Raw genomic sequence first — 17,989 nt, forward strand, 5'->3', positions numbered from 1 at the left:
AGGTCAACAAAAGGTCCGGCTTCCGAGGTAGCCCACTGTTTCAACAATTTAGGCTTTACTTTAAAGCCCAGTTGCCTCCCACCATTGCTCAAGTTGTTGTATTTACGTAACGGTCCAGTTCCAGTCCATGGATTTGGCACCCATTCGTCCAGAAACATCATTCATTCTACACTAAGTCCATAAGTTCAAGGCGAAGAAAGGTCATTCTCTTTTACTGGGTCAAAACAATTCATCAAATCCGATCAAATGAACAAGACTTCAGTAGTCTTGAATAGGAGGATTCCCATTCAAGTTGAAAATTATGAAGACACCCATACACTGCTTCTCCAATATTTGTAGCAAATAACAAGTTGCTGCAAGTGTTCGGGTTCGGGGAAGAGAAACCTAACCAAACCAGATTGTTCTCCAGAAAATGAACCAAATAACCCATTTTATTGAATCATAATATTGAACAAGCTGTGAACGATTTGAACATTTTCTGATCTACATGGCCATTTCATAAACAAACTTATCAACAATGCCTGCTTCCTTCCCACTTTCTTATTCGACAAACCTATATACAACTCTACTGGGCCATTTCAGAATCTAAAGACAAGGTTGTTACATCAGATTAATTGATATCTAGGAGTTACCTGTTTACACGTTCGAACTACTCCTTGTTGGCCACGTTTACACCACTTAGGATCCCATCTTGCATCACTTTTGTTCACTCCATTTCCTCTGACCGAATTAGTTGGTAGCTATGGCCTCCTGGAAATGTCAGAAGAATCTTCAGTCTTAGCAAACCTTCCTCGGATCCTTGGTTGATTGTCTGCAAGAGCTTTCCTGCAAGCATACTGAAACAATACAAGAAATGTCATCTCCAAGTTATACAAAGGTAAGAAACACCAACGCACAAAATGTGGTTTATGGATAACTAGCTGTGAAGGGAAGAAGATGTTGTTGCCCAAGAAAACGAAGAATGACAGATTCAGAGTAGAAGGAAGAAGGATGTAAATTTCTTCCAAGCACGACATGGATTACAGAGGCATTTTTTGTGTCATTATGCAGTTCAAAAATTTAAAGCTGACAGGTGTCTCCTCACTCTTAACAAGTTTATGAACTACAGAGAAGAAATAATCTATGGTTGTTACCTTGATTTTTCTGCCAAAGTTCCTCTTTATCTTCTTGTTCCGATACCTGGAAAGCTTTTCCCTCCGGTCCACAGCAGTACAACTGCCAATAATTCCGGGCTGCTCAATAGGAGAGTGGATGAGGCTCACGTGACCATTACCAAGAGTCTGTCATGAAAAATTCAGAATCAATGACCCCACTCCCTCCTGTGGAAATGGCCAGAAACATCTAAAGATGTCTCAGTATGTAGACTTTGTTACATAGCCAATACATGCTTAGAGCTTCTTTTGAATAAGAATGTGTTGCCACAGTTTGGTGGTAACAACAATAAGTCACACAGTTCAGGGTTTGGTTGTGTAGCAGATGAAGTCTGCACAAAGAACCTCTGGCATATAAGGAGGCTCCAAGCTACGGAAACTCAAATATGCAGAGGATGATGATAGATCATAGAATGATATAATTTGAAAGCAAAGCGAACTAAGCTAGCTAGACCTTTATGTCTCCTTCGCTAAATGCTCTTCGCATCCCATAAACTTCTTCAAAATCCACTCCAGGAAAATCCAGAAAACCAGCACCCTGCACCCACTCCATTGAGGTTAAACAACTTGAGCTGACACTTTTCTGAAATGGCAAATCAGGAAGGGAATTGTTCCCTTGAATTTGATTCTCATTGGTATTACCAATAGGAATTGTGATATCCAGAACCTCAGATAGCGGTGTTTCTATAGCTGCTTTTGCCATGAGATCATTGCTGCAACCGTAGAACACATCATTCAGAAGCTGATCGCTTTGAATTGATTCAATATCTGCAACCTTGAGTCCTTGCGAGTGGATGACATCTTCCCCACAGGAAATCACTGAAATGGCCACTGTCATGGGATCAATACCAATAATAGGTTCTTCAATGATCGGTTCTGGAGCCTTGAAAAGATCCCCTTCTCCCCCCAGATCATATTCTGATATGGTAGAGAGCTGAATCAGGTTGCCCTACATTAATGGAAGGAAAACATACAAGATATATTACAACCAATAACATTTAAGTCACAGTGTACAAGGGAAAATGAGTCAGTTACTTGAAGTGCTAAAATTTGATAACAATCATAGCATGCATAGAATCCAAGGCCATAAGAAGCAATCATAAGTACACCAGTGAGAACGTCTGATGTCTGGGAATAAGACCTAATCATAGCCAACCAGTGAGGCCTAAATAACTACTTGGCAACTTAAGAATCTAAACAATTTACATAAGTTTGCAAGCCTAGATCCAATCTTGGCCAAAATAAATCATTTGCAAACAAAGGCAATAAAATTAAATCCTACATAAATTGAGCTGAACTTAGCAAGAAAGTTAGGAGATCAAGAAGTTTTGAGCTTTCATGTCCAAACTCCAAATAACAAAAAAAAATCACAACCCATTACAAAATAAAATCTTCTTTACATGTCAAAATACTGAAAATACCACATAATTCAAAGAGGGTAGTCCCTTTTTCTCAAAGAAAATCGCCCACTTTAGGCAAGGAAAAAAGATCAACAGCCACTTTTTATCAAGTGTACTCTCTTTTCCACCACCTTCTTTTTCACATATAGCATACACAACCAAACAAAACCTAGAGGATAATTGTTCAATGCTACGTTTAGCTTTCTCGATAAAGCTGGCTTCGACTTTTTTCTTGTTTGAAATGGTCTTTCTGTGGGTGGGTTGAAAAAGCATAAAACCCAACAACTAGCTCCACGATACCACAAACAGATATAGTAAAGTGGAAGAGAGCTTTGTATAACACGATTCTTATGACTGTGAAATCAATTTCCTATTTATATACTCTTTCTTTTGTTGTCTTTTTTAAGATCCAACATGTAAAGGGAGAAGTCCAATTGTTTCCATTTATGCACTGTTTGGCTGCTAAAAAAAGTATTGACACAAGAAAAGAAAAACAAATTGAAGTCCTCGTTGTTCAGGAAAGTGAAAACCCTCTTCCCTCCAAACAGCATAAAACGGAAAAACGATCAAGTTTGAACCTTTTTTTGGTTTCTGAGGATCCAGTGGAGACGAATAGTAAAATCGAAACAATCAATTTTTAAATTCGGAAAACCCTAAACAAGTGAATGAAACCACTGATATCATCAACGAATTGAGTATCAAATCAAGCACCCCAAACTTCGCCAAAATAAACGAGAAAAATAGAAAGAATCACGTCATAAACACATCAAGCACCAAAATATATTATCTAAGAGAGTGTACCGCTGAAGCATTGGGCTTCTGTGATTTACAGTACTCATCAAGCTGCTGATTTTCTGGAGAAAAATTTTGAAGATAAGGGAAGAACAGCTCCGTCTCAGCGTACATTCTTCTAAAACAGGGACGCTCTGTTTACACTCTTCCTCCAAAACAGAGAATGAGAGAGGGAGTGTCTGTGAGAGTCTATATATATATAATAATTAGAGGAACTCAATAATTAAATATTTGAAAAAAAACAAAAATGAGGTTGAAAAAATAAAATAAAAATTTTTTTAAAAAAAATCATTTATATCTTCAAGTTGTGATTATTATATAAATAATATTCAGATATTTTTTTGGATTTTATTGTGCAAATGTGAAAAATGCACCGAGCCAAATTCTGTTGACATGTTCGTGGGCTAGACAGTGCTCATCACTCTATCACTCCCAATGTCGGTCTATCATGGTCCCACGCGCTCTCTCAATTTGCTTGATTTTTCTAAGCACGACTTATTAAACCAGTCATGGAATCATTATAAGTTTATCATCATTCATGATTAAGGTATTTTAGTATATATTCAGCAAGCCTAATAGTGAATATATTTGGGCCCAAACCGTATCAACTCAAAAGGTATTGAGTTTGATTTTCACGGAGAACAATGTCATTGTGGTCACTGGTCACGTATTGAACTTTGCCCAGCTCATAATATTGTCGTCACGTAAGAAATTTTTGTACACGTTTATTTAATAACTTTAGTTTAGTCTCATATCAAATATTCAGTAAAGTTATATAGTGTCGGTTAGAAAAAGAATAATGATGACCGACAACTACTACTAGGCCACCAGCTCATTGTTAATGAAGTTGGCTTTAGCTACAAAGAATCTGATTAAATAGTTTCGGCTGCAGTGTCTTTCATTGTCAGGAATACGATATATATATATATATATATATATGCAATACAGGGGCGGCCCTGGGCCTGGGCGAGCTGGGCCGTCGCCCAGGGCCCCCAAATTTTTCTCAATTTTTAGGGTCCCTAATTTTTCATAGTATTAGTTAAGTTATATGATGGTCCATCTATCCTCTTACTCTCTTAGCCCATTTTAAAGCCTTATATGTGTTAGTTTATAAAGCCCATCAAGAAAGAATGAAATTTTGAGGAGAGACCCAACTAAAAACTCAATAACAACCAAGAAAATTTGAGAGGCCCAACTAATTTAAGTAAAAGAATTACGTCTCATTCTTCATTCCCTTTTCTTCTCAATTCTACTTCTATCTTCTCGACTCTGACTTGTGACTTCCGAGTTTCAACTTTGACTTCCGAGACCGAGTTCCGACTCTAACTTCTGACTTTCGAGTTCCTGTTTCAACATTGATTTTGTTTCATTTGAGATTTTAGAACTAGAAAGAGCGTGAGACTTGAGACTTGAGACTTGAGTCTTGAGAGTTGCACTTGCAGGGAATTCTTTCTTTGAGTTTTGATTTTCTAGGGTTTTTGTTTTCTTATCTTTATGATTTCTTTGGTGTTTGCAATCTCGATTTCTTATTTTAGAAGTAGGTTTGAACAACTTCAATTATATGGAGAGACTTTTGGATTTTTGTTTGATTTGAAGAAGTTACATTCTATTGATAATGAAAGTTTGATATGGTATTGCACTAAACTTGAGAATTTTTTGAAGTGTGATAATCTTTATGATATTGATGCAAGAGATTTAGCTTTAGAATTAAAAGTTTTGTGTAACATCTTGCCTGAAGAAGTAAAAAAACCTATTGAAATATTAAATCATTTGCTTGATGGTGGTTTTCCAAATACATGGATTGCAAATAGAATATTGTTAACTATTCCGGTAACGGTAGCCTCCGCAGAGAGAAGCTTTTCAAAGTTGAAATTGATAAAATTATATCTTCGGTCCACCATGTCGCAAGAAAGGTTAAATGAGTTAGATATGTTGTCTATTGAGAGTGATTTGGCGAAAAAGGTTGATTATACTAATGTAATTAGTGATTTTGCATCTCAAAATGCTTAACGAGTTATATTTAAGTAATATTTTTTTTTGGAGTTAGACTTTAACTATATGATAATCGCCAAAAAAAAATTTAGAGGGCCCCTTGTTTAGAGTTCGCCCAGGGCCTCCGTAGACTCAGGTACGCCACTGATGCAATAACTTCATACTTCACTGTTTTTGAGACCCATAACCACCCAAATCCCAGTATCGCATAATTACCGATTAGCAACTGTTTTGTCTAGTTTTCAAAAGACTAATAAGTATTCAACTACTCTAATCCTATAAATTCAAACAAAGTAATGGTGTGTGCTACACTTAAGAGGAAGATATCAACAATATCTTCTATACTTACTCTTGTGGGGTTGTGGTAGAGTATTTTGCTTTACCCTAATTTATCCCGTCGTCATGTGAAAAATTTCTGTGCGCACAGGCGTGACATCCCAAGTTTAGGCCCATATCGAATGTCTAAAGTGCAAACTTATGTGGTGTCATTCTCGGTTACCCAAAAAATTTCTTTTATACATAGTGTAACATACCGTCCATTCGCATTAGTTAACATCTTGAGCCCAGGAAAAGCAATTATTATTAATTTGAAAATTTGACCTATTATATTATATACTTCACATATTCTCTTGGGTCATGTTGGACAAAAGACTTAGCCTCATCGCCGCTCGGTAGTGAGCCAGGCGCTACAAACTCACCCCTCAAGGGCCCACGTCCCCGTGTGGCTCCACAAACGCCTGTGAGTGTCCTGGGACCTCAGTTCCGATACCATATGTAACAGTCCACCCTTCCACACTAATAACACTTTGTCCATTTTGGGTTAGTTCATATTGGCATGCATAGATTTCTTTTCAAGTCCAGCACCAACCTATACTAGTTTGAGCCCATGAAAAATGTTCCTTACTATTTAGGAAGTTTGGTCTATTATATATTATACTTCACATCTTCCCATGAGTGATGTGGGACAAGAAACTTAGCTCCTTCGTCACTTAGTAGCTCGCTCATCACTACCTAACTTGCACTACAGAGGCTTGTGACGTCCCCGTCCACTCGAGTCGGGCTTAAGATTCCACATCCCCATGCAGCCCACACACCCACGGGCTTCTAGAAGTTGTTAATTATTAAGAGTGAAATGGAAACAAATTAGATCTCATTAGTATCTTCAGGGCAACTAGAACTCTAGAAGTTGTTAATTATTCCACTTTTCTTTAAAAAATAATAATAATAATGAAAGTGACTAAAATTCTACTTTTAACATTACTCGCATGGTAATTCGCTTTTGTCCGTGCTCAAAATATTCATCTAAACAGCTACATTCTTCCAACCAATACCATTTTATAACCCAAATTAGCTTGTAAGATTATGTCATCCTTTACTAGATATATATTTTATCACAAAGATGTATTATGTATATATATATAATATGCATAATAAGTTAAAGTGAGCAGAAAAAATGAATATTGAAATTAACTTCTTGTCGTTATTATTGTGATATTACGAGAGAATAAGACAATAGATAGTGATGATTGATTAGTTTGAAATTAAGAACAAGTAGAGTTGGATGGATGGATGGAACAATTTTTTGAAAGTGATTTAGTAAATAGTAAAAACCCACCAAAGAAGTCATAAGAATAACGTAATTAATTATAATTATTAGCAAATAGCAAGGTCAATTTTCCTTCAAGCTCTCAAGGAATTAAGTATGGAGTTGGGTTGTAAAGTAATTGAAATGGAAAAACAGTTGTAAAAAATAGAATTTCAACCGTGAACTTTTAAAAGATCAACAAAAAGAGGATAAGAGTATATTCTTCTCCTTTTTCTAGCTAGGTAAGTAGTAATGAGGAATGTAGATATCACAGAAAGACAAGTACACAAAACCTTAAAATTCCCTCATCAGGAAAAAAGCACACATAAATATTGGCAAGAAATAATGAGAAGAAAATAATGCCAATTTTCTTTTATGTCAATGTCAAGATTCTCAAGAACAGTATTGTGTACCCGATGATCTGATCACAAGTGGGGTGCAATTCTTTTAAAACATTTGGCAGCCGCAATTTTCTTAGTGGACAAGAAACTATTCCTTCTTTCCTTTCATTTTTTTTTTTTTGCCTAGAAAAATACATGGAAACAGACAATGAACAAAATGGTGAAGGGCCAATTATTATCATGGGAAATCATTAAGACTGCGCCTACATTCTTGTCTTTTTTAACTCCACATTACTCTCCTAACAACAAAAGTGGCATTTGCCTCCTTCCCCACTTAATTTGTCTGCTAATTAAATCTAGTTGAAGTTCAACACAATAACATTTAAGGACACAATTACCCAAAAAAATATGATAATTGGAAATTATTCCAAGCAATTGTTTTCCTTCTAGATTCAGTATTTGAGAATTGAGGGTTTAATTAGGAGTACAAATTAATTACAAGGAGCCTCTGGCTTTTTTGGGGGTGAAAGAGATGGGGAGCTTAACAGCTGTAAGTAGAGTAGTGGGTTGTCTGATCTGAATGATAGTGTGGGTTTTTGTCTTTTTGTACAACAAGTGCAATGAAAATGTTACAAGGACACATTTATTATTTATATGTATGTATGTATGTATGAATGGGGCCCTCTTGCACCTAATAAGAAAGTAGCGGCTCAGTGAAGCAACATGCAACATGCAACATGCAACATGCAACATGATCGGACCGGGTACAATAACACCCATCACCTACAGACAAGACAACAACTTTTCTCTGTGTGGTTTTATATTATTATATACCATGCATAATTAATCCTTGTTTTCTTCTAAATCTGTGTCAGAATGAAAATGAAGTGGAATTTGTCTGCATGTGCTTAGCATTATATTAGTGGGTGCAGTATGCAGATCATATAGTGTAAATATCATCATTAGGAATTGCGTGAACTCAAAATTAGCATGTAAGCGAGCGATCCATCAATCGAATATATTTCCCATCCCACGCACAGGACAAGGGGAGGCTCGAGATTGATCTGATGATAATAGTGCAGCACTCCAAACACCGCCCTCAGTAAACCTGAGTGACAATGACCACAGCCCTCCCCTCCCCTCCATTATTCATTCATGCAACTACAAACGAAACGAAATTAGAGAGAGAGAGAGAGAGAGAGAGTGATAGAGGGAAAGCAAGCATAAGGACAAAAATGAATAAATCAAACATATATTTCGAGTGCTTCTTGTGTAGATGCATAATGCCTTTTTGGAGTCTTTGGGCATGGCATCATATACACATAGCTAGGTTCAATGAATTATTCTACTTTTGTAAGAATTGGTTGGTCAAGTCAAGTAAAGTGGGAATATACCAACTTGGGCATGATCTCTTCTCGAGCCTGCCTAATATGCGCACATACGGAGGTAACAATGAGCATGCAATACAACTTTGTTTGTCGCAAACAGCCAAAGCCTAAACAATCTTACACGCCTTGTATGTATATGTCCATTGTATTTGTACCATATATCCTTGCCCAACACCTTTTTGTGGAAAAAGGCCGTACGTGCGAGCTGTGATGCCATGCAAAGTGTGATGGGTCTCATTTGTCTTCATTCTCAGACTTGTCCAGTCAAGCAGTCACCACCACTATTAATGGCCTCAAATGTGGGAATATACCACCAAGGAAACAGCCCTAACCCAAAGGCCACCGGCACCACAAAATCCAAACCTGTAGTGTAGATTATATCCTGCCCCAACTCCCATCACATTTTCGAGCACCATCTCACTTCCCATGGTAGTTTGGTCACTCACCACTAAACCTGGGATCTAGAAAGGTCTCTATAACCTAGCCTTACAGTCGATGCATAAGAGGGTGGCCAACTGCAAGTATCAATGACAGTTCGATTCTTTTCAATCGGTGATATACACCACCTCAAGTTAAAAGGAACAAAATTTTGGTGAAATCACAGTATTTGAACCCCATATTATATAGTAAACACCATCCGGGGCCAAGGTCCACAAAACTCAAGTATGAAATTAATTCATCCAAAAAGCTTTTCAATTCCCACTGCATATAAACAAGTTTTCATCTATGGCCCTCTAGGAAGGGAAATTCAACAACGTTTCTCACAGGATGATACTCAAACCCAAAAAGCCCTTCTTGTTATCATCAATAATTGCTGCTTACGATAGCTTTGCCCTTGAGAAGTCCATCTCTGGATGCTGCAAGACATCATAAAGAATTTCAGATTCAATTAAACAATAAAAGTGCTTATATGCAACTTGCTCGTAATATTTTGAAATTGCATCCTTCATTAATATGAAGTCAGCTCACCTCAGCCATAAACTTCTTCAGAATATCCTGCTTCTGCATCTCTTCACTAGTTGGGAGTCCCATAGACTTCTGCCTCTGATCAAACTGTATAAGAAATCAATGAATTGTAGTCTCAGTTCACACTTCATTGGAATCAATATATCTCCGCTGATGCAAAGTATAACACTAATTATATTTTCCCAACAAATTTCCACGTACCCAAAATTAAAACCATTTGAAAATATAACACAGAGATTCATGAATAAAAATCACCAATAAGCTGTCTAGAATGAACATGAAACAAAATCACAGATACAAACACTATAGAGAAACCAAAGAGTCTGAGAAAAAGAAAACAGAGCAAGAGAGGGTAAACAAGAGAGGGAAAGACTACCACATTTTCTTGAAAAAAAAAACTAAAAAGGACATCTTTTCCCTTTCTTTCTTAATAAAGGAAAAATGTTCCAATAGATTACCATCATCTTCTCAACAGTCTGCCGCGTCTCTGGATCCAAGTCAGATAACTTGCTGTTCTCAGGTTCAACTTTCTGAGTATCAATCTCAGGATCTCCCTTAACCAGAGATTTCCACCATTCCATCTGGTTGAGCTTGGTCAAGTAGACCGAGATTGTATTTTGGTCCTCTGCAAAAGGGTAAGGATTTACAAATTACGATATGATTAGCAACCTCTATCATTTACATTACACACTTTAACAACAGATAAAATAAACCCAAAGCCTTCAAATGGTTATTTTAAATCACTTGATTTAACACATTATTTTTAGGGATCGTACATGAACCTCCAAACAGTTTTTGCACATCAGGATAATTGGAAGTCTGTTCTACAAGACTATAACAATTGCATTTATATTATGCCAACACTAGTGTGCATGTGCTCATTGACATACCTAGGCTCCAGTAAGAATCATCAATCTTGATAGACTCAAAAAGGGGCCCCTATAATTCGGAGGCACAGACTATAAGAATCAAAAAAGGTTTAAATAGATATAATAAAGAAATCAATCTAATGTCCAATTGTAAAGTATACATTCAATTGTGTAAATTGCAAAAGTTCTACTTCAAAATAAAACAAACATATGGAAAAACTTACATCAACTATTGCAGGCTGACCTTTGAGACCAACTTTTAGATGATTCTTTTTTATATCACACACAACAAACCTCGATTTAGTTCCACTGGGAACTGGAACTTGTACATTAACCTCTTGCAAGGTCTGTGTCCAGGAATATTTCTCCAGATCAAGGCCATTGCCCTTGTTTGGAACTGTAAAAGTGACCATATGTAGAGAATCAAATGTTATAATGTTGATTTATCGCAAACACCAAAATCCCAATGGTTGAAAATAAACTAGACCATAATAAACAAAAGACATGAGAACTCAAAAGAATTGACATAGCATTAAGACATCACGTAGAAACATATAAACTCATCAACACATCATGATCAAATATGCAAGAGATAGGACCATGTAGACAATATGTAGACCTACAGATTAGTAAAAATGACAAGTAGCTCCCCTGTTGCCGACAGACTTGTATGAAATATCTTGCAGGCTGCAGCAACCAACTAATTACAAGGGCAAAAATTAATGTAAAAAAGAATGCCTAATTCCTCATACCATCAAAATTTCAAATACTAATTATAAATATTCTTAATTGCAAACGAATCTTAGCTCCATAATACAACTTCATTTTGATTTTATTAGCTTTTGAATTTCCAACATACTGCAACAGGAAAGTAAATCACAACATAAAAGGCATTGAAACAAGCATGACAAAAGAAACCAAAGAACACAAACAGAAATCTGATTGAAACGAGTGTGTCACAAGTTTTCAAATTATTTCAAAAACGAAATAATTTGATTTGTCAACTACGAAGATAACACATATAATAATACAATTACAATCCAATTGTGGTGGACAAGTAAAACCTATGAACCAAAAAACGTATTTTTCTCACAATTACAATCCTCTGATTCTAACAGCTTTTTTAAACCTTACAACACAGTTCGAGAAGCAGTAATCCAAATCCAAATAAACCCAAGTCACAATGGAGAGAACAAGGAGGAAAGAGCATCAAGGAGCTTCTTCTTCTCCTTGCACAAAACTAATTCATTGACTTCATTGCCAAGATCATCTCTATTTCACGCCACCCAGAAAATCAGTAACCGAATTCGCATTGTATCAGCATTCCCAAGCACTAAACAGAATAAACAATACTAAGCCCCTCGTTCAAGAACTCTAAATTTAATGCTATTTCTTTCCTTCCATTTCAAAGCAAGAAAACAAAGTATCAAACAAACAATGCAACTAAAACATAAACATCAAACAGCAGCCCAAAAAGAACAAAAAATTGAATTACCTCTCCTGCCACTCTTCTCCTCCGCCTTATCATTGTCCACTTCCACTGGTTGCGCCTGGATTTCCACCTTCTTCTCTCCCTTAACTTCCTCCTCCTTGAGCTTCTTCTCCGCTGCCATCCTAGCTTCTTCATCCGCCTTCTTCCTCTTCGCCACCTTCTCCTTCGCAGCCTTCACGACTGAGGCAATCTCCCTCTCCGCCGACTCCCTTCCCAGGAAGTCACTCTCTTTCGCGAGGAACTCGACAGCCTTCTCCACGAACCCCATAGGGTTTGCCGGATCCAATGTCGCACTGAACGCCTTCGGCTGCGACAAGGAGGAGGAGGAAGAGGAGGAGGAGGACGGCCTCTTATCGTTTCGTTCTTCTTCAATATCGGAAATTATCGCCATTGCAAACGGTGCGAGTGTTGTTGAGTCGGTCTGAAAGTTGTCAGTCGAGGTTTTGGCGAGGGTTCTTATATGGGCCAGGCCACTTGTGTATCTGGAAGCTGCAGCGTCGCATAGAGTATTCCAGAAACCCAACAGTGTCGTTTTTACTTAAAACTCCCTGACTTGTCTTGTAATCACATATTTGACTGTTTGATATTTATTATGCTATTAAATGCAAATAACCAAATCGAATCAAATTATTACTAGCAGGAGTAGTATTTATTAATTAGGTTCAGTGACTTGGGCTTAAAGCTCGGGCATGAGAAAACCATCAATATAATTAAAGAAAAAGGCATTCAAATCAACACAGTAAGTTTGGTGCAAGGACAATTGGGGACAGAATTTAAGGAAAATGATCATCTTTTGGTGTTTAATTTGTTGTTCAAAAGGAGAACAATCATGTTCCAACTTCTCTTCCCCTTCACCAGGTCTCTGTTATGTGATTGAAAGGGCAAAAACAAAAAAAACACAGAAGAATGTTGTAATGTCAACTGATCTTCTCCTTGACAGCTTCCTTCTCATTAAGCCCTCTTTGAACAACAGCATCTTTCATGGCCGCAAGAGACTCCTCCAAATCATCGAGAAGTCCATAAGGATCAGGAATCACTTCCGGATCAACAGCTAGAACAATCGTCATCTTATCGGTGTAGCTCTGAAAATGCATCGTCAATGCCTGCAAACAAGAAGACAATCAACACAAAATTAAAGCTAAGAAAGCTGCTGTTGCACCATACATTGTCAAGTGCCTAAATAAACCCAATTGTTAGAGGTTGGTTTTGCTTACATGAGGGTGTCCATACACACTGGGAGCAAGGTAGGCCATAGGATGGCCATAAAAGCTGATTTCTTCCACTGGTCCGACAACATTCGAGAATGATAATGTCGTGTTTGATAGGATTTTGTGAGCTATTGTTGCAGCTGCCTGTGTGACGAATGTACAAACTTCATTCATTTTCAGGAAATGCAACTGTTGAAAATCACATCCCGACTCATCAAAAAATATTGTTTGCTTTGAGATATCCGATTCTCGAGAATACATCGAACACATACGGCTTTTTTCTTCCTTGACCTGACCGTCTCACTTAATGATACTTAGGTTCAAGAAAATGCCTCTTAACGTAATTGGGTCATTTGTTTTCTTATAAACCACGTGATTTGGGCATCCCATACATGACACATATGTGGGATGTTAACAACTACTACTCTGTTTGAAGAGAGAGTGGAATAATAAAGAGATTAAAAATACCTTGGCTCCGAGTAGTTTGGCGGTAAGAGTGCCTGCTAAGTGAATGAAAATAGCTTCTAGGGAGAACTTTTTTCTATCAATTGTGCGTTTAGTGCTTCGAATATACTCTAATGGATCGTCATGTAAAGCAATGTTGAAGGGGAGGAGAATATATCCGATCCGATTACCCCATCCGTACTTGGACTCCTCCATCATATCAGCCAAAGCCTGTTTTAACGGACAAAACCAGAAACAACATTATTTGGCAGAGTAATTGGAATCTGTTTCCTACTTACTTATGAGGACCTGCAGATACGTAACCTGGATTCCTGTACCGGGTCTTATGTTAACTAGTAAAGTCGATCGAAGACAAATGCTCTCAAGAAGATTGATTCTGTTCTTTGTTCCTTCGTCGTCTTTCTCATTTTCACTGTATCTTCGATTAAGGTATAGGGAGAGACCAGCCTCTGTTACTCCCAATAACACATCATTGATGGTCTACAACGATCGTCCGAGAAAATTACATGACAGAGTTGGTTAAAATTACATGACAGAGTTAGTTAATTAGTTATTTCAATGACGCCAGATCTTGATGAAATTGATTAAAGGTTCTTGAAGATAAACATTACCGTGTTCGTTGCATTCTTCACCAACTTTATGTCATCGAGACTAACTGTCCGGTGAATAAATCGCTTGGGCTTAAGCTCCACCCCTGGTGCACCTTTGATTGGAGTGTTTGTGTCTCTAAAAAACAATATTGTTGCAACAACTAGCATCATATCCACCAAAGTGTTGAAAACAAGCCCACAAAACCCAGTTGACGCCACTGAATCTTTCCTCTTTGACCCAGGAACTGTAGGCAATGATTCAGGGTCTGATGTTTTTCTCGTACAAGCTAGGAGAAGAGACATAAGAGACACTCCATCGCCAATGGCGTGGTGGATCTTTAAGACCCCCAAAGCCTCTGCATCAGATGTTTTGACATTGAGGATATGAACTTCCCATAATGGCTTGGAGAGGTCCATAGGGATTGTGGTGATGTGTGAGATATAGTCTTCAACAAATTGGTCCGGTGAATTCATTTTCAGGTCCAATTCTGGAACGATTACATGGTCTTCAACATTTACAGTAGTTGGAACCCATCTCTTTTTCTGGCCATTATGATCATTCACCACCACCTTTTGATAGCGAGAAATAAGAGGCCATTAGATATAAGAAATCAGATGAAAATGCCACGAACAAGTAAATTAATTCAAGAAAATCAAACGCAATAGTTGAATGAGTTTCACATACCAGTTTACTTGAGAAACGAGGGTGCTTGATCAAAGTATGTTTGAGGCCGTCTATGACAACAGCGGGATCAATGCTAGTTTTGCACCCCATTTTTGCGATGATGTGGCAGTTGAAGCTGGGATCATGAAACACACGCGCCGTTGGACTTAGAGGCTCTTCACAAGTTGTTGTGGTGGCCGCTGCCTTAGCACCACCACGTCCAACTTCAACTCTCATTTGATTCTTTCTGGTTTACTCCCTGGCCACCACCACCAACTCCAACAGCGGGGCTAGTTTTATGCACCTTCCGAGATAAATAAATGCTTTTGCAAAGTCAAAGAAGATGAGCTGTAGGATTAGTTTTAAAAGCTTTTACGGTAAGTATCGATTTGGCCACCTATTATAAATTATTATAGTCCTGGAATATTGTGAACCTCATGACATTATTGCCTTATTTTAATTAAAAAACACTTCAAATATATTTTGGAAACGAAATGAAACACATCTTTGTAATATAAAAATCTGTTGCTGAGCGCTGGACGGTAATATAAAATAAAAATATTTTTGTCGATCGACACAACCGGTGCACATGGTCTTCTCTCCAAAGCCTCACAAAAACCTGACAAATGCCACTTCAGTATTGCGCTCAGAGGAGTGGAGAGGACCTAAGACTATTGTAGCTTGTTGCGACCGAATCGCTCGCGACGCGAGCAGACTTATAAAACAATGAAATCGCCACCAATTGTTTTGGAGGTGTAATTGATCACCTATTAAAATATTGATCTACCATCTTGAGAATTAGGTTCGGGAATTGATTGAGATTAAGAAATGTGTTAGCACCCTACAACACCCGTTTACGCGATTATCAATACTTGAACAAAGGGCTAATGAAAATATTTTTTGGGATTTCAGAAAAAAGAGATTTTTTAAATGAACTCCGTCTACATGAAGACAAAATCCATCGAAGAAGGAGTACGCAAGCTTACAATAAGATGTTCTTTATTTTTTTGATAATGAGAAACTTTTTAGAAAAAACTCCTTCTTCACAGGGACAGAATCCCTCAAAAAATGAGTACCCGAGCTTGCATAATTTTATTGAAAAGTGAGTATTATTTACAAAAGAATAATTTAATTTAAATAAATGAAATGTCCCACTTTTGAATTTAACGATAACCATTTTAAGGTTAAAGTCGTTTTTATTGAGTGGATAGTTAAAACCGCGTTTATCTCGAGACGACAGCTATCCCAATTTTAAAATTAAACAAAAAAAATCAAATGTTGGCCTAAAACAAAACAAAAGCAAAAGATCCAAACCAAAACAAAAGCCCAAGAACGAATAAAACAAAAGAAAATTAACCTGGAAACAATTTTTATTTGATAAGTCAGGAAAAAAAAACCAAACCAGACTTGACTGCCACTAAGAGTGTGTTTGGATTGAGGGATTTGGAGGGAAGGGAAATGAAAGGAAATAGAATTTCCTTTCAATTATCTTGTTTGGATAGTTTATTAAAAATTAAGGGGAGGGGTTTGAGGGGATTTGGGAGGAAGATTTCATTAAATTTTTGTTAAAATTTTTTCTACTAATTAAGTCATTTGTAAGTTAAATATCTATTTTACCCTTGTACATAATACTTTAACATAAAAATAAAGATAAATTAATAAATTAAACAAATTTTCTTTCCTTCTTTTTTTTATCTATCAGAGGGAAAAATAATCCCCTCTCCCCTCCCTTCCTTTCTCTACCATTTGGGTCTTGATAGCGGCCAGCTAGGTAGCGAAGTCGTTCGGTCGTCTGAAGAAGACATAATGTAATGATGAGTCGATCGAAGCAACGTGATCTAGCCGAATGATTTTCAAGGCCCCACGATGGGCGTCAAATTGTAGATCCAAAAATTTACAATCAATTTGTTATCATCGATTGAGGCCTATGACAACCCTGTAAGATCAAAGAGATTGTCGACCATGAAGCTTGGGCACTAATGTGGTGCCAGCCGGGGAAGCTCTGACGGTCAAGTCAGTCAACTGTGGGAAATATTCTAGTGAGAGAAGTGAATAGCTTTTAGAGAGAGGGAGAGAGATACCAAGTTCTGAAGAGAGTGAATGAGGAGGAGGTCTTCCTCTATTTATAGTTTTCAAACTCACATGACTAACATGTGCTGAACGTACAGACGGGCTTCGACCCTTGGGTTTTGGTTGGGCCTACGGCCTAAAATGAGACTTACTTAGCATCATGGGCTCTGGGTCTTATGTGTATGTTACTGTGCTTACTCCAATCACATGCCTTCGCCCCATTTGGGTTTGAGTTCACCCATCGTGGGCTTATCTTCGGACGGACATCTGGTCCTACTTGACCCAGGCCTTCGTGACCTTTCATCGTAGGCTTAAGTATTTCGGGCAAACGATTTTTGGATAGACAATCCCGGATGAAAAATTCAAGAGAGTGGAGCTTCTTGTCATTGGTCGGGATTTTACCCATTCCAAAAACAACAACAACAAATAAGCAGAAAAATTCTTCGTGGCTTGGGCATTTGCTTCCCAAAAGTAGTCCCAAACAAGCTTGTACCGAAGCAAGGCACAAGGGGCAGGATAATCTCCTCTATGCGGAGATAGAATCTCTCGAAGAGGAGACACACCTATTTGAAGCCCAATGTTTGACAGAGAATGGAGAGAAAATGAAAGGACCAAAAGCACAAATAGGCAAGACACAATCCAAAGAAAGAAGAAGCCACAAACATGTTTTCTATCTTTCTCCTCCTGAAGACTCACCCTTCTTCCTCTTTTTTCCTCCTTTCTTTCTTTTTCTCCCTTACGTTTCTCCTCTCTTTTTCTTCTGTAGCCGTCTCTCTTCTCCTCTTTTTCCCCCTCTCTCACGCCACCTCTATTTCTTTTATATCTCTTTGTTTGATACAACAATTTAAGGGGTTTTTTTGGTGGGCTTGGGGCTTTGAGGGTTTGTGGGTTTTGACTTGGGTTTGTATTTGAATTTGTGAATTAGACTTAGTTTAAGAAATTGGTCTTTTTAACATGGATTGGCTTTGGTTAAATTAAATTGAACTGCACATTTTGCTTGGGAACTAGATTTTATT

At 37.6% G+C, this 17,989-nt stretch overlaps 3 protein-coding genes across 6 annotated transcripts; all 3 read right to left on the reverse strand.

Annotated features, from left to right (window-relative positions):
- Positions 1–413: 413 nt before the first annotated feature.
- LOC119984738 (zinc finger protein CONSTANS-LIKE 9-like) lies at positions 414–3,511 on the reverse strand. Of its 3 annotated transcripts, none has more exons than XM_038828823.1 (4): positions 3,353–3,511; positions 1,606–2,100; positions 1,134–1,280; positions 414–836 (listed from the first exon to the last, which is right to left on the reverse strand). In XM_038828823.1, exons 1-4 carry the CDS (start codon positions 3,455–3,457, stop codon positions 741–743), a joined length of 843 nt encoding a protein of 280 aa, XP_038684751.1. In that variant the 5' UTR covers positions 3,458–3,511; the 3' UTR covers positions 414–740. The 3 variants fall into 3 exon arrangements, with proteins under 3 accessions (XP_038684751.1, XP_038684750.1, XP_038684752.1); XM_038828822.1 differs by lacking the exon at positions 3,353–3,511 and adding an exon at positions 2,573–3,302; XM_038828824.1 differs by lacking the exons at positions 414–836; positions 3,353–3,511 and adding an exon at positions 2,573–3,326 and having other exon boundaries at positions 1,180–1,319.
- A 5,725-nt stretch (positions 3,512–9,236) lies between these two features.
- On the reverse strand, positions 9,237–12,446 carry LOC119984294 (protein BOBBER 1-like). The gene is made up of 6 exons (XM_038828161.1): positions 11,980–12,446; positions 10,709–10,881; positions 10,506–10,554; positions 10,074–10,240; positions 9,619–9,702; positions 9,237–9,506 (listed from the first exon to the last, which is right to left on the reverse strand). The coding sequence occupies exons 1-6, from the start codon at positions 12,365–12,367 to the stop codon at positions 9,468–9,470; spliced, it is 900 nt and encodes a 299-aa protein (XP_038684089.1). The 5' UTR covers positions 12,368–12,446; the 3' UTR covers positions 9,237–9,467.
- A 196-nt stretch (positions 12,447–12,642) lies between these two features.
- On the reverse strand, positions 12,643–15,206 carry LOC119984293 (O-acyltransferase WSD1-like). Of its 2 annotated transcripts, none has more exons than XM_038828159.1 (6): positions 14,925–15,206; positions 14,261–14,809; positions 13,953–14,129; positions 13,653–13,859; positions 13,191–13,373; positions 12,643–13,079 (listed from the first exon to the last, which is right to left on the reverse strand). In XM_038828159.1, the coding sequence occupies exons 1-6, from the start codon at positions 15,138–15,140 to the stop codon at positions 12,894–12,896; spliced, it is 1,518 nt and encodes a 505-aa protein (XP_038684087.1). In that variant the 5' UTR covers positions 15,141–15,206; the 3' UTR covers positions 12,643–12,893. The 2 variants fall into 2 exon arrangements, with proteins under 2 accessions (XP_038684087.1, XP_038684088.1); XM_038828160.1 differs by having other exon boundaries at positions 13,191–13,328; positions 14,925–15,204.
- Between the last annotated feature and the right edge of the window lie 2,783 nt (positions 15,207–17,989).

This window comes from Tripterygium wilfordii, chromosome 18 (assembly GCF_013401445.1).
Source record: "Tripterygium wilfordii isolate XIE 37 chromosome 18, ASM1340144v1, whole genome shotgun sequence".
NCBI lineage: Eukaryota > Viridiplantae > Streptophyta > Magnoliopsida > Celastrales > Celastraceae > Tripterygium > Tripterygium wilfordii.

Coding starts and splice junctions, on each gene's coding strand:
- LOC119984294 (XM_038828161.1), bottom strand. CDS start 12,367: ATGGCGATAATTTCCGATATTGAAGAAGAACGAAACGATAAGAGGCCG. Junction 10,555..10,708: donor GTCAGCCTGCAATAGTTGAT/GTAAGTTTTTCC, acceptor TCCGAATTATAG/GGGCCCCTTTTTGAGTCTAT. Junction 10,241..10,505: donor TGATTCTTACTGGAGCCTAG/GTATGTCAATGA, acceptor ACCCTTTTGCAG/AGGACCAAAATACAATCTCG.
- LOC119984738 (XM_038828822.1), bottom strand. CDS start 2,824: ATGCTTTTTCAACCCACCCACAGAAAGACCATTTCAAACAAGAAAAAA. Junction 2,101..2,572: donor TACCCTCTTTGAATTATGTG/GTATTTTCAGTA, acceptor CCATTAATGTAG/GGCAACCTGATTCAGCTCTC. Junction 837..1,133: donor ACTTTGGCAGAAAAATCAAG/GTAACAACCATA, acceptor GTATTGTTTCAG/TATGCTTGCAGGAAAGCTCT.
- LOC119984293 (XM_038828159.1), bottom strand. CDS start 15,140: ATGAGAGTTGAAGTTGGACGTGGTGGTGCTAAGGCAGCGGCCACCACA. Junction 13,860..13,952: donor GACCCGGTACAGGAATCCAG/GTTACGTATCTG, acceptor CCGTTAAAACAG/GCTTTGGCTGATATGATGGA. Junction 13,080..13,190: donor GTGTGTATGGACACCCTCAT/GTAAGCAAAACC, acceptor TCTTGTTTGCAG/GCATTGACGATGCATTTTCA.